This window comes from Pleurodeles waltl, chromosome 6 (genome assembly GCF_031143425.1).
Source record: "Pleurodeles waltl isolate 20211129_DDA chromosome 6, aPleWal1.hap1.20221129, whole genome shotgun sequence".
Lineage (NCBI taxonomy): Eukaryota > Metazoa > Chordata > Amphibia > Caudata > Salamandridae > Pleurodeles > Pleurodeles waltl.
Genome location: NC_090445.1, coordinates 1,002,158,678 through 1,002,174,928, shown reverse-complemented (window position 1 = coordinate 1,002,174,928; position 16,251 = coordinate 1,002,158,678). Strand labels below are relative to the sequence as shown.

The following is a 16,251-nucleotide window of genomic DNA, read 5'->3' as shown; positions in this document are numbered from 1 at the left end:
TTATGAACCAGACGTAGCAAAAGGATCTTTGTGTGAAAATCTGCAACCTACTTATCTACACAAAATACAAAACTGGAATCATCTTGTTACACAATGTACTTTGCAGCAGACACATTAATCCTTTGAGTTCCCCTATTAGTCAAAACTATGACTAGATTTTTTTTTTTAATGTAGAATTTGACTCACACTCTGCTTTTCAAGACTCTACCCCCTTTCCTCTGCCACACCATGGCCACTACTTTATGGGTGCCATAGTATTCCTTCCAGTTTTAGCACTGGGGTGGGTATTCCATGGTCAGGAGACAGACGCTTGCCAGGGAATTACAGGAGAAGAACATTTCTTAATCGGTCGATTGATAATTCAGGCCCCGGTAATCGGTAGACTAAGAAAGCAAGTAAAAAAAAAGCAGAATCACAAAATTCAGGGCAGATCTACCACAAGACGTGTTGGTTCTTTGGGTTGAAAAACCCGAACTAGTTCTTTAGGGGACCACTTTTGAAAACGGGAACAGCTCCATTTGTTGCTAAACTTGCGCAGGATTTTTGTTTGAGGAACGTCCTAGTCAGCACCGCGGGACCTTTTTGCAAATGCCCGTATTGTGCAAAGCAGCTCACATACTGCACTCCTAGTGGATGTTGCAAGTCAAAGGCCTACATCCACTCGGTAGGTTGTGCTGCCGAGCACACTGAAAGGCAGTGAAGGGACATTATACTTGTGAAGGGCTGCCATCAGGGACGTAGCTCTGGGTGGTGGTGGGGGCTGGGTTTGGAATGTTACACCCACCTAATAAATATGCTTTGTGATAACAGTTGGGTGCAGGTGCTTTCAGTCGTGTACTGTGAGGTATCTATTGGATTTCACCAGAAGTTTGTACACACACAATCAAACACTCACACATACACTCTCCCTCTCTCTGTTTAGAAACACTTCAAAAATGTTTAGTATTTCACAAAATAATTAGCTTTCTCTTACTTAGTACCCCTAACACATTTCTCTGTGTTTTCGCTGCCCCTTAAGCTCCTCTTGTGCACCCTTCTTGTGTATAATGTATTCTAACATTATGTACCAGTGTGTCTGTTGGGAAATCTGAAGCCCACTTCTCTCCCCTCAAATGCCTACGCTCGCCACCACCCCTCCCTCAATCTTACTTACCAAGCCACCCCCTTGGTTGCCTGAAATTTTAAGGGCGCGAGAGAGCGAGGAGGTCATCGAACTGGCACCTTCTTCTGCTCATCTTGTTTTTGATCTAGAAACCAGTCATTAACACCAACGCATCTTTTTGTGCCAAAGGTAGGGGTCAATAACTGGAAAGGACTGTAAATGGATGGGTCTTAAGTCAGTAATGCCCCCTCTATGACAATACATTAAAATATACATTAGAACACTTTAAAACTGAGATCTTTCTTTATTAGAATAAGCAACGGGGGATTATTTCTCTTACACTTCGGGCGGTGGCACAACGGGATGCGCTGTGGACTAACTGCCTGACCTACCGATCTTGGAACTGGGGAAAGAGGGTCAAATCCTTCAGTCGGATAAACATCCTGTGATTCTGAAGTCTCTTTAATATCTGCGTGTATAAATAAAATGCTATTGTATAATGTAATACGGTACTCACGTAAAGCGGTCTGATTCCTTATGGCCAAGTTTTAGCGGTATATATAAAACGGCAAAAATAAGGTAAAAATGACACAGAATTTAATATAAAAGTACGCCAGGCTCTCCTACGCTCCTTTTAAACACAGGCGTAAATATTAATAAGATGGCGTCCCTTATTAACAGCGCCCCCTCTTGCGGTAGAATGTGGTAATTACAACAAAATGTGTATTATGTCTGCAGCCTGGGAAAAGCCTCATGGGCATACTTCATTAGTGTAATACTTTTTTGAACTGTGACTTTTTTTAATTCTCCGGCCACTTCGCCTGTAGCAAGGAAGCGAAACTGACAATGCTTGAAATGGAAATATAAAGGTGCAGGTACTCACTGTTTCGAGTACCTGTTTGCTCCTGAGAAGAGTCGGCACTCTCCCATTAAATGTATTGTAGCAAGGCTGAGAAGTGCAGGTACTCAGTGCAGGCCAGTACCTCCCCATTTAAAGCACTACTGATATTAGGAAACATGTTCCACACGACGTCTTCGCCAACTAAACTATAACCTTGGTGCGAGTTTAGTAGCAGTTTACATAGTATAAGAATGTCAAAAGAAACAGTATTTTTGCATTGTGCATGCTGACAAGCTGTATTTTCCTTGATTACAGAAAGAAAGGACGTGTTTGCACTACGCTGTAAGGAAACGGTTTACTTTCCTTGACTACCTTCTAATCATTATCTTGATGCCCGTGTTGCTCATTGGCTACCTCATCATGGTAAGTGAGTCTTGATAAAGAAACAAGAAAAGCACCCTTAGGGGTCAGCACATATTAACCTATCGAATTTGACTTGCAGTCACATATAAACAATGAAATAAATGATACTTGTTAACTGTTTAAAGTATGTTCTGTAGTTTATGAAATAACCTTTCAGTGACCAGTTTTTACATCCCATGACTTCACTCCGAAGGCACAACCAATAATAACAAGCATTGGGAAAACCAACGAGTCAGACCTTGGCAAGCCTCGGATTGTATTATTTTTCTCAAAAATATCTAATAAGCATTACAGGTTTATAAGTAATAAAATGTAAAAATGACGCCATCGTATGATGCCTCACATACTTTAATAATCAATCAATAAATAAAAAATGATCGATCTCTAAAATAAAAAGTAGAAATAAAAGCAGTGATTCCGCCAATTGCATTGTCACTTGCGGACTACTTTGGAGGTGCGTGGGCACAAGCAAAATGGCATCACCTATGACAGAAGTTGGCTCACTCAGTGGCCATGATATATGTGGTAGTCGGTGGACATGAAATGCGAAAGGCTTCAACAGCCCAGTGGACCAAGAGGGTTGACCAAAAGATGTTTATATGTGTGTGTCGAGAATGGCAATGTGTATTCTCAGGCATCTAAATGATATCCTAGTTAGATTATTGGCCTTAGGACATGTATTTAGATTCTGTTTCCAATAGATGAATTCAATACTTCTATCAGTGCATGAATGTCGCCAGTAAAGCATGACACCATCACCGAATGGTTTAATATTTGGTCTTAATTGGGTTTTCAGAACGAGGGTAGACAGGAGTCCTTGTGAACGGTGAGGCAGTTGTCAACAGGTACCTGTACTACAACGATAAACTATTCACAATCTAAGGTGCAGATAACATCTCCTCACGGACTAGCAGTATAATTGTTGTAAATGGTGTTAGAGTCTTTTTACACATATAAGATGGGAAATATAAAATAGGTTTACTACATAACAAGAACATTGGAAAATGTAAAATGTTTTGAAATTGGCCAGATGAGTCATCTCTTTGGCAGAGAGGTGGAACGGGCTATTTTATGTTCTGTACGCATATATAAAGTCACTCGGTTTGTGCTGCTGAGAAACGAGTGCAAAGAAGAAGGCCTTGGTCATATGTTTTCGCTTTATAAATGTAATGTAATCCATTCAAATATTCATTCATTCAGTGATAGGATATTGGATGAATACATTTTATCAGAGCGAAACAGGGAGGATTGTGGAATAACATTTAAAATAAACATCATATCTATGAACACAACCTAAGAAGTCTAAATCCAAACATGGGGATGTTATTTGTATCATGACAAGTTACATGCTTTACAACCAGTGGCTGCATCCAGTCTCATGAGTGTTTCAGGTAGGTTAGGCACAGCTATTATAGCATCCCCTTAGGCCACATGATTCACGTTCTCTCTCAGTGGATGTGTAGAAAAATGCAGAAAGAGTCTAACTTTTCTATAATTATCTAATGAGTTCAAAAAATAAACATGCTCTTTCTGCTTGTCATTTTCACTAGAAAAATAGAGCAGAAGAAAGAAAAGCAATCTTTCATTTTTGTTTCTTTGAACAGCTTCTCCAAGAACTGACCTGTCTTTCACATTGGCTGCTGGCTCTGGCAGCAGGCATTGTGTCATAACACGATTGCAGTAACTTATTACATTTCAGTTCTGACGTCTTTATAATCGACGACCGAGTTCATCACAAGTTGCTGATTATACATACATTAGAGACAGGCATTTAGACAGGAATTGCAGAATCCATGTATTATAGGGAGATATGTCCCACATATTAAATACAAATAAAGTAACTATTATTATTAAATATAGTTTGTAAGCACCTCTTTTCATCAATTTCCTCTGTCTTAGGAGGTCTTCCCACACCAAATATCACTGCAAAGATTCCTCCTTTGCTTCTGGTACCACTTCCACTGCTTATTCAGGTGTGGTCCATATTTTTTCTGCTAGCATGGAAAAATTCACATCCTGCCACCGACCCACATTCCTCTTGCTTCTTTTTTGTTTTCCACTGGAACCATATAGTTGCTAGTCATGCTGGTGAGGCCATCTACCAACCACTCATTTATCAATAGAACGTCCTGCAATCTGAGCTTTGAAGTCACTCTAATCTAACATGTTTCACTATTGTCTTTGCTTCCCCCACGTATCTCGAAGCAGTGCTTCCTCCTACAATTACTCAAAATTCTGTCAAAATATTAAATCAAAGGAAAAGATCAGCAAAGGTAAACATTTAGGGCCAAATATATCAAAGTTTTGTGTAGCCCTTGCGCCACAAAGGGGCGACTGAAAACCTAGATGAGGTTTACCAAGCCACACAAGCCACTCTAGGCCGGCATGTGTGGCCCTGTGGTGCTTCTTAAATCTGAAATAATGCAAGGTAACGCAAGGCCCCAGAAAGGCATTCCTTGGTTGAAGCGTTGGTGCTTCCACACATCCACCCATGGACTTTGGCACATTCCCAGGTCTATCATTAGTGGTAGACCTGGGGATGGGTCAAAATGCTACCCCTTCTCAGGCGAGGTGTAACAAGGGGAAATATCTTTATGTCTCCGCTGCATTCTGCAGCACACATAGAAAGAGTAAAAAGCTTCAAAGGATTGTTTTTGTGTAGGAAGGTGTCTCTTCCTGCACAAAAACAATACTGCCTCTTATGCAGGCACACTTGCATCATGGTGCAAGTGTGCCTGCGTTGGCTGAAGCCAGCCAAAAGTGCACCAGCACAAAAAGAGACCAGGAATGCAACATATCTTTATTGATATGGTCCATTCTTGTCCTCTCCCTTTCACGCAGCACACCCATGAATTTTGACACATTCCCAGATTTACCATGAGTGGTAGACTTCAGAATGCATCAAAATGTTACGCTTTCCAAGGTGAGGCGTACTGAGGAGAAATATCTGCTCCTCATTTTAATCTCTTTCTGCAGCACACATAGAAAGAGGAAAAAGCCTGAAAGGATTGTTTCTACGCACAAAGGTGTCCCTTCCTGCAGGAAATCTTTCCGTCCTGCAACATGGTCGATAGATATGGTGCATTCCTGCCCTCTCCCTTTCACTCAGTGCAGCAAGGTGTGTTGCTGCAGAAAACCCAACATTAAAAAACAAAACAACATTCATATACAATGAAGATGTTAGCAAATTAATAAACCTATAAACCGGAATATATTCCTGCTGTGGGATACCATGTGAGTTTCTGACCACCTAAGCTCCATTGCAGCTACAGTAACTATTACAGAAGTCTTCAATAAAGTATTCTTTAGGGTAACTCTGGACACATGTTCGCCCTTGCTGCAAAAGCAATAGGAAAAAAATAGGATGCTGCTTTCTATAGGGAAGTGTCTGACTGCTGCACCAATTAAATGGCTGTATGCCAATTTAAAGACAAAACTGTCTTTTATCATTGATAGATACATACAGGTGACTAGTTGCTGAGAAATTTGAGTTGATCAATATGCGAATGTTGATGCCTGCCAGACCTAAACACATGCCAACCTCCAGTATCCTTACATTGAAAGAGTAGTGTGAATGAAGTGTAGAAAAATAATGCCTGTATGAGGTACCTGAACAGGGTGGGATTGAAGAAAGACCTTACATGTTTCCAAAGCGAGGAGTCCAAAAATTCTCCTTCAGTATAAAAAGCTTCCCACTGCCAACTTTGGCACCAGAGTTCAGTATTATCCCTGCTGCGATTTTAACCCATTGTAAATTTCGGTTTACACTAAACAAGTCAAAGAAAAAATATATTCAACAGGATACATGAAACACTTGAGTTATAACAGATGGTAAAACATAATTGGTATTAAGGTACTTCCAAAGCATTATTATGGGCAATCATTTCTCGGAGAAAAGGAAATTGGCAGATGTTGTGCACTCATCTTCAGAGTTAAGCTCATGTAGGCAAGAGTGCTCGGAGTCAGACAAAGCTGTCACAGTGTCTCCTATCTGCAAGTGGTGTGCCTTGAGTCCAAAAATCAGTAAACACACACAGTTCGTTGATATTTTATGCAATGTTATTATTATATGTTGTTTCTCTACTAATCATCTGCATTACCACAATTGCAAATATTTTGAACGGTTCAACAATTGTTTTACACATTAGTGAATAGGTTAAATAAGCCCCAATCAAATTTCTTCACACATCTCATGTCAATGTCTAAATCCTACTTAAGTTATAACTAGCTGTCCAACACCATAATTATAATTATATATAACTAGCTGTCCAACACTCAAATAATATGCCAAGTCATGTAAAACCTCCCCATGTCTCATGCTTCGCTCCCATGCTGTTACACATTACAGTGAACAATACTTTTTTGTTCAAAATATAGAAAGTGTGCCAAATCTTCATGCTACTTTTCTTCTTTCATTCCTACAAGACAGAACTTGCAAAGTCATATCTCCTTGTGCTCACATTTCAGAAGCCATGCAGACGAAAGAGCATCATAGAATATAATCTTTCATTCTCCAGCCTGTTAACTTGGGTCTCTGAATAATGGCAAGGAAGCACACACTTATTAGCTGCACAACTTCCAGTTGTTTATTGGGAAACAAGCAAGGTTGCTTTACATACTCTTTGTTTTCACCTTTCATGCCAAAGCATTTGATGCATGAACAGTGTCTATGTTAGCATACAACCAGGCCTATATTGTATCTAAAATTAACATTACAAATAGAATCCAAGCCACGCATGTCAAGAAGAGTAAACACTTAAGTGAACCTATCTGCAGCATAAGTAGTACGTGAATCAGGGAGGGAAGGAAATTGTTTAACTAGAAATGTCCAGTTGACCACTAGTATACTTATGTATATGTATAATAATAACAGGTTTCCTTGTTGGAAAGCATGTCAGATAATTGAGGAAGAGTGAAAGAAGAAGCATCTGGAGGATGTCTTTGCAGATAAAAGTTCCTTGGAAGGTATAATCACTACTCAGTGGATCACTTAGGAGACCTTGGATGTACAATCTGAGAAATAGAAACATCAGTTGCGGCTTGTGATGTAGATTCCGGAGGGAAAGTCTCAGGTTCATTCTTCTAAGTGCAACACTCAATAATGTATCCAATTCAAGCAAAGAACACTGAGTATCCACCCAATAAAATTGTTTGGGAATAGGCTGCATGATCAGCCTGCAACGACCCATGGCTCCCTCCTCACCCCTTGTAAGTGAACCATGTATTGCTCCCTCAGGGCTTATCGTCCCTTTCCCTCAATCACCCTTCCAAACCCCCTCTCAACATTATTTCTGTGCACTTGATGTCTTCTGTCCCAGGTAGTCCTAACTCTTCATCTGGCCCTGAAATCTTGGATAGGTGCTCTGTGAGTGACGTGTAGACATGCATCGGTTCATCTGACTCCAGGTAAAGACATTTGGATTCATGAAAAGAAGAGGTTGTTCTGAAGGGGCGTAGCTCTTGGAAGCATATACGAACATAGCAACAAAATAAAATCCGTGAATAAATAAGGGAAGGCTTGGTGCCCTATAAGGAAGAGCAAGATCCAGATAATAGTGCCTATGAAGAAGTCTGTCATATTCACCCAAATGTTGTTGGGGTCACACCCAGTAGATCCTCTTAGCACCATAAGGAGAGGAACCATTTTCTAAGGAAAATTGGAACTGGCAGGTGACTCCCACTCCGTGTCTAGCAAGTTCAGCTTGTTAGGGAGTGTTACGAGACAACCAAACCTGCAGGTGATAATGAGGAGAGCCCCGACCTCAATACGCATACACAACGATTGATATGTTACAACTGTGGGATTCTTTGTTATATATCACTTGTCTACATGTGTACCAGATGATCATGATTATTGAAAACGATTTAGCAGCTACTGTGCAAGTTGTGGAAAATATTAAGAAGGGCTCATCATATCTCATCACACATACCTAACCGATCATTCTATTCCCAGTCCGAAATGCTTACTGTAGTATAAACCGTCCTACCTTAATGGCTGTGTTAATTCACTTCGTATTATGCTACACTGTGTATAGTTTCCCCATATACCTTATGCTGTCATCAGGCCAGTAATCGGGATTCAGTTCCTCAGCACTATTTAGTTCCTCAGGATCTCCCCTCAGCAACTCATCCATGTGTCTAGGTCGAGTCCCGAGGAGGTATCTGGTGTACCTTTTAATAATAATGGTATCCTCTGGTGCAAGGAGGTGCCACTTGTCCTTGGCTACACAAATGTGCACACAGTCCCCCTCTGCTGAAACATACAGAAGCCATGGAAGCTAATGCTGCATTTTTTTAACTTCTTCCTTCCAAGAAGGAGCTCTGCAAGGCAATTTCCCCTTGCATCTGCATTTACAATGTATGCACCAAAGAAGTGATACATTAGTTTTCTCTTTACCGTTAAATTGTTACAGTAGTAAAAAACATGGAGTTTCCAAAATGAAAACATGCCGACCAAGCACATTTTTTTTATCATTACCATTTTAACAGTTAGTCCGCCTTCCTAGGCTCTAGTCCTGCACGTGCAGTCTCTGATATTAAAGACATCATGTTTACATGCAGTCAGGCCTGTCATCAATTTAACATGGACTATCAACAGATAAAACACCCTAAACACACATCAATACTTTACTGAGTGACATCCATCTGCTGATGCTATCATTCCTTTCTAAGATCCACAATAACACTCTCGAGAGGCACCCACAATGGGCTTTCCACCATTAACTGTAGATCCCTCTGCAGCTCCCCATCGTCAGCTCTGGGTCCTGACAAGGGTCCGACCTATAGATTCGAGAGAGCCAAAGATAGATTAACCATGCGTGGGAGCACCGGAGTCTGAACCAGGATCCCAGCACTTCCTACTTTCTGGAGACGGGCAAGATAAGTGCTTTTAGTAACAGGTGCTTCTAACTATTCCCAGGTGAATTTGGGAAATATACACTGAAAACAGGAACCACTGATTGAATCTTAGGCATCCATCTTGAAATGTGCTCAGCTTTTATCTAGACCTGAGTACTAACTGAGTACTTCTACTAATCTAGTAAAGCCTCTTCTTTAAAAAAAACAATATTGGTGGCATGTATATGAAACCGAAAGTTATCTGGTTTCAGTAACAGTAATTCCAATCTAATGAGGTTGTTTAATGAGAGAAACTGCCAAGTTACAAGAGATAAAATCCAAAGGAAGTTAAAATCAAAATGTGTTTGTTGAATTAATAGTAAAAAATTATTTGTTTAGTAGTCTTTCTTTGACAGTTATGGATGAAATATCTGAACCATATAAACTGGTTGACATTTATTATTTTGAATTTAATTTATGACACTTTTGGAAGAGTGCATATCACTACATGAAAACAATTTATTGTCAGTGACACAGGGAGCTAACATTTGTATTAAATCTAAATGTTTCTGAAGAGGTTGATTTTCATGTTAATGATTTGACAGGTCATTAAAACGTTAGACTTAGAAAATAACGTTTATCAAAATGATGTGCATAGAAAGACTATAAAAACTAAATAAAGGTAAAACAAAGTTTCTGTCCCTCTTCCTGTAGCCTGATGTTGTAATTAAACAAGTTCTTTTCTCCACAATCTCTCTTAAAATAGGAATTGTTGTGCATTTTTTTTTACAATTATTGCATCACCAGTTTGTTGTTGTGGACTGTAAGTATATCACGTTGAAAATGTTAACCCTCATTTTCTGGGTAAACTCTTTTGAATTGTGTAAATATGACTCTCTTCACTGCATTTCTTGAAAGTTCAAAATTTTAAGCACCATTTATATGTCTCATTTGACTGGCATCTGTCTGAAACCCTTTTAATTAGAGTAATATGTGCTCGCCTCTGTGAAGGTCTTCGACTGGCCACACTTCAATAGATTTCACCACTTTTTACCGTCCTTCTCTGACGTTGGTACAGAACCTCGCGATGCTAAGGTGGACCATTTATTAAGCATGCAGATGGCTCCATGAAAAAACAACCGAGCTCCATCATTTAATGTCCCTAATCTGGAGAGAATTTACCAATTTTTAAAAGGACTTTATCAGTGTATTTTGTGTTTTTCTTCAGATAACAAAGAGCAAACAGAATGAAACATTAATCAGGCTGTTACTTCAAGCTGGCACAGACGTCGATGCCGCAGACTATGTAAGTGACCGTGTAACTCTTCTATATTTATTAGATTCCATCCTTACAATGCTTTAGTTTTTTCAGTGTTTAGAATTGTACTTTAAATACCCTTTTATGAGTCATTCAGGTTTGTTCGGAGATTATTTTCCAGTTTCTTTCAACACGTCAATGTTATGCTATTTAACAGTGTGTGCTTTGGGGGCTCATTTAAGTTCTCTGAACGACCCTCAACATCAGGAAACTTTACATATATTGTGTTTAGCCTCTTTCTGTAAGTGACAAACGCAAAGCACTGACTTAATTGTAGTTTCATAGGCTTGCACCCAACAAGGAGAACTGTGCCACTTCTGGCATTGACACCTTGCTTCAGGGAAGGGCATGGGATGCCTTTGAAGCATGCATTAGAGGTTATCACAAATACCTCCAACCAATGCTTCAGAGGCATTTTCACCACCTCCACCCTTTCAATAAGCCACATATTTTGGCTGCAGAAGGCTTGGGCACATGACATAGGGCTGTGTATCACTTTTTGAAAAGTCTTAACTGATTGCTGTCTGGACAATTTCTACGTGCTGTATATACTCATGCTCATTACTGTTCAAGACAGAAGGGTTTCTCAGAGAGGGTTGTATCCTTACATTCAAATAACTGTACAAAACCAAAAATATAGCAGGTGATAGGAGAGGATACAGGTTTAACCCTGGTAGCACAACCTTATGTCATGTTGCCAAGCCCCCTGCAGCAGCAATTTAGATATGCAGCTTATTGGAGGATGGTAAGTAAAAGCAGAAGCCTTGCAAAACCACAAAACTATAATGATCCACTTCTGCTTACCACAGATGAGAAAAAGGTGGGGGGCAGCCAATGAACTGCCCACAAAATGTGAACCCTCTGGTTATCGTGGTTCTCACTGTTTTCCAGGCAGGAAGAACCACATGAAACACCTGAAACCTACCCATTTGCCTTGTTCACCTTTGTAGTTTGTATGGGTGGTTTTAAAGCCCAAATCTGCTCTGCAATAGGATCTATTAAAAGCACCATTTTCAATTGTTCTACATAATTGCTGCACCTCCTCCTTCTGTCATACAAGCAGAGTCATATCTCCAGTTCTCATGTTGGTCTTTGACATCTGTTGTGTGCTCCTGTTGTCATGGGACACAGTATGCTGGCAAAGCTATGTAATAACAGCTGTGTCTTCAGACAGCACAGTGGCATGCTGTACACCAGAGTTCAAATAATTGCTAGCTGCAGGTGCCTTGATTTTTGTCTTATGGAAGACCCCACGAAACGTGCTCAAATGAAGAACTGAAGCAGGGATATTATCCCTAAGTTTCAAGCAACAGTATGGCTTTGTGATTTTTCATACGAATTATATGTTTGCAATTCAACATAAACCATTTTACATTACAAGACTGAGCTATGTAGCTGTATTGTAGAAAAATTACAAATGATTATATAGGAGCTAGGTACAATACAGGAATTCAGCCTAACATTAAAAATTAGGTAAACTCTAAAAAAAGGGCCTCGGAAAAATGTCAGAAGCACAGTTATTTCTCAGTCAAGCCAGTATTTCACTGGCTGTACAAAAAATCAAGATGATGGTTCCTAAAAAAGATAAGGGATAAACTATTTCTTCATTAGTTTTATAGGTATGATCACATAACTTTTAATTAGCACAAGTATTAAATCTGGTGTAATACATCCTATTGGCCATTCATGCAAGACTTATAATGTACAAAATCTCGCAGGGGAGATATGTGACACATACCCCTTTCCTTTTTGTTCGCCTGGGATGTGCAGCATAGCCTCGCGGGGTTCTCTGATTTTCTGGGTTGCCACTCATCCTCCAGTGTATGCCCTGGGTCCTACAGACCTATGGCGGGGATGCCAGAGGGTACTGTGGTTCACCCGCTCTCTGAGGGGCTCTCCGTCAAAAAATAAGCAATAACCTTAGATGCAAGTAAAGTGATGTTCAGATGCATTTATATCAATGCACTTTTATGTGATGTGCCTATGACATGGTGAGCCAGAGGCACCAACATCTGATTGTTACAAATAAAGGATTGTTCCATCACAGTAGCCTTGGCTATAAAAGTATTTTCTTTAAAGTTATCAGTGGGGTAATTCATCCACTTGTGTCACAAATCGCGGTTGTACCTTGAATCCTTTCTAGTGGCAATAACTTTCGAGTGTTCTCCCTCCATTATGGATGTTAATGCTTAAAGTTCTAGGCAGAGTTTTTGGGCAGGAGTAAAATGTTTACAGCAGAAGCTGTGCTTTTTCAAATGTAAATCATGAAAAAATCAATTTGCGCCTGCATGGCTTTCCCCTTGTATGACGTCCATGCTGAATTCACCATCTGATGTGTACTATAGAGGGACGACAGGTATATCAAGGCCCCAATTGGGCAGAAACAAAACAAAACACACTTTTACATGTCCTACAAAGAGGGTAATAGAAGCACCTTCTCAATCACCAGTAAACATCGCATGGAGAGCAAGAAAAATGTTTATATCTAATTTGTCCACATGTCTCTTTTTCACCCCTATTAAGACTTGGCAGTCCATGGACTGTTTATTTTCTCAAGGGCAGTATCAAGCTAATCTTTAGGAACTTGGAGGGACTTGCAGAAGAAATAGAGGACAGAGGCTAGCAGATGTTTATAAGATAACATCACATCATATTTCTCAAGCAGACATGGATGCAGACTCACATGAGCTTAAATCGTATAACACAGTTCTGGAGCATGCAGAAAATCTAGTCAGCGGAGGTATCTGAGAGACCCAAAGACATTAACTCCTTATTGGAAACCTAATGACAATAATCCATTTCACCTGCTTTTTGGATGGGTCTTAATGCTTCATCAGAATAGCATTAACTACCTGAGATCTCCTTAACAGCCTGATTTTGAGTGCAGGGACAAAAGAGCAACGCCAACTTCACAAATCACTAAGACAGCTTAATATGCTTTTAGGTAAGTCAGTCTGTCCAAAGCCACAATTCTTTCCAAAGGAAGGTTGTTTACATTTTTTTTAATACTGTTGGATGTCTATCTGTTTTATGTTGCTTTTTTGCTAATTTTTGACTTGACATGAGCACATACATCTGCATGCCTAGGACTTGGGTTTAACAGATCCTTCAACTAGCAAGCCAATACCAAAAGCGCAGGAAGACCACCACACTTATTCCACTGGTCAAAGCCAAGAGGTATATATCGATGAAACATGTGCCTGTGCAAGTGGAGAACTGTCCTTGCATAATCATTTATAAGCTTCAAAGAGCTACAGCTCTCCATTCCTTGGGCCCCTTTTGATCTTCGGAGCTCTATAAACAACTAGTATGACAGTAAGGCTCCAAAATACAAAAATGGAATTCAATCAGGAACCTGGCTCAGCCAGATAAGTTAGGCAAGTTTTGGTCCTGACCAAAATTTCAGACTAGTAAAACCAACTCCTGTACATCTTGTCTGCGGGCTGGACTTTTTCATCTCTAAAACAAAAATCCAAATTAATTGTGTTCTTTTTGATCCTCTGGGGAACGAATCTGCTTTTTCAAGACTGTGCCACTTCCATGTTTTGAGAGGCTTGGTTTGGATCTGCTACATGTCATGTGACACATTTACTTTCAATTTCAGCATGCCTCAAGGCCTCTCTTCCTCTGTACGTTCCCTCTCCTGCTTTGCTAGATCAAAGGTAGGTTCAGCAAAAGCAGACAAGGTGTGTGGAATCTCTCTTTTTGATTCTTGCCAGTGGTCTGTGTCTCGTCCCCCAAAAGAAAACAAGGTCTTTCCCATCTGGAGTCTTTAGCACTTTGGTAGCCCGTGTTGAAGTGCAAATGCCAGGAGGTTTTTACTGCCCTAGTCAAAGACATGTGTTAGTCATTATGTTTAATCTCTTACGCTGGACAATTTCTAAATAAAAAAAGAGTTTGCAATGTCAATTAAAATATAGGAGTTAATATTGATAATTATTTGAGCTGCTACCAAAATATAATAAAATATATTAATATGCCTATAGTCAGAATATGTATTGATTAATTAAAAGCAACACGATCAAATACACTGAACATGCAATTCAATAATAAAAAAAGTCCCATTAACACATTCTAAAATATGTGCATGCAGCGTAATGCACATGGCAAGTAGGCTCACAATGTATAAAATAACCATGATTCATAAAGAAATGTGCGTTTGGTCCTGTACCCTGCATCCGTCTCACAGTGCAAGTGGGAGACATAGCAGGGGAACAAAGATCCCCCTTTGTACTCCACAGTATTCATTCGCTGTTTCAGAGCGCTGGTTGTCACAGCACAACAGCAGGATGAGGCAGTTGCGCAAAATGTGAACATCTCTCTCTCTACCTGTGAAAAGTCCACACACTGGAGAGTCAACTCCCATTGTATGGTGGGGTTCATTATATGACACTTTTTAGTAGATATAAATCCCTTTTTCATAACACCAAGGCACTCTTAAGCTCATCCAAACCATTTTACAAAAATAGATGTCATGGAATTAAAGTTGCTGACTATGACAATAGTTCGCTTGAATACAAACCTCACAGCAGGTTAAACCTGATCTCGGTATTCACAAAAAGCTTGGTATTCACATTTGGTAGTTGATGTTACTCACAGGGAGCCGCTTTGAAGGTTCTTGTGGTACATTAATCGCAGTGCGTATTTGCTAAACCAAGAAACCCTGTGTCTCTTTTGAAAACTCTTTTGAACTTTTGTTTCACAACTCAACAACCTCCGTCCAAAATCAGTCAATTGCTATGATCCTTGCGCAGTTTAAAACAGAATAGGGTCATCCGACATCAAAAGTCTGAGTCAAAGTAAACTTCGCTTGATATACATTTGAATGTGGGACTACGCTGGTGGTCACAAAAAAAAGAAATTCCCATGTTTGGAGCGACAGTGACTCTAGAGATACTGTATAGGAGCGGGCTGCATGCAGGGTGCTTCGGCCAAATGCTTCACATACAGGAGTAGAATAAACTGGATGAAATTAACTATTTGCATTGGTGACGTGAGATATGACATTTAATAATAATCTATCAGAATGCCAAAATGTTGAATGTTTGCATCATGAGGAAGTGCGTGCTATCACTCACTGTAGACATTCGCATCTTATAGATTTTTTGAAAGAAACACATTTGGCAGTCAATGAATGTGTTGGAAATTGGGTGAGAACTGTCTCCATTTGTTCTAATAAAAGGCAACAAGCAGAGTGGGTGGCTATGCCACACAGCAGCCAGGTGCCTTTCTTTATGGTGGTTGGTATGCAGCTTTACATGTTGGGCACTAAATAAATGAATATTAAACTCCAAGGTCATTGTGATCCTAAAAGGCTGTGACTTAGGTGAGGAGCAACCCAGTGCTTCTGCAATGATATATAATAACCAGCTCATTACTCAATTGAAGTAAAACAATATGTGTTGTGCTTCGTCGTCAGATCAGCTCGTCTACCAGTGTGTCTCCCATTGTGAATTAGGAGTGTTCCATTCCTGGTAACAGTGGCAAACCAGTAGTAGGATCAAACACGATGACACGAGAATTGTTGTCCAAGGGAATCCCCGTCTTGTGGAGTACTTCCCTTCCTTTTCTGCTGCAGCCTCCTGTTGTTGGGGTAGCATTGCCCTATTCTCACACAACTCCCAACATCTTCGGTCCCTTCATGAGAGAACTGAGAGGTGCTAAGTGTGGTTTTATTTTGACAAAATGTACCCCCATTAACTCATCTGTCTAAGAACTATAAATAAAGGT

At 40.0% G+C, this 16,251-nt stretch overlaps 1 protein-coding gene across 1 annotated transcript in view; it reads left to right on the top strand.

Moving 5' to 3' along the window:
* ANKRD22 (ankyrin repeat domain 22) overlaps window positions 1–16,251 on the top strand; it is a 173,294-nt gene that overhangs the window by 124,499 nt on the left and 32,544 nt on the right. Inside the window, exons 3-4 of the mRNA XM_069239903.1 lie at window positions 2,259–2,366; window positions 10,432–10,509. Coding sequence (XP_069096004.1) covers window positions 2,259–2,366; window positions 10,432–10,509 — 186 coding nt within the window. The remainder of the gene's footprint in view (window positions 1–2,258; window positions 2,367–10,431; window positions 10,510–16,251) is intronic.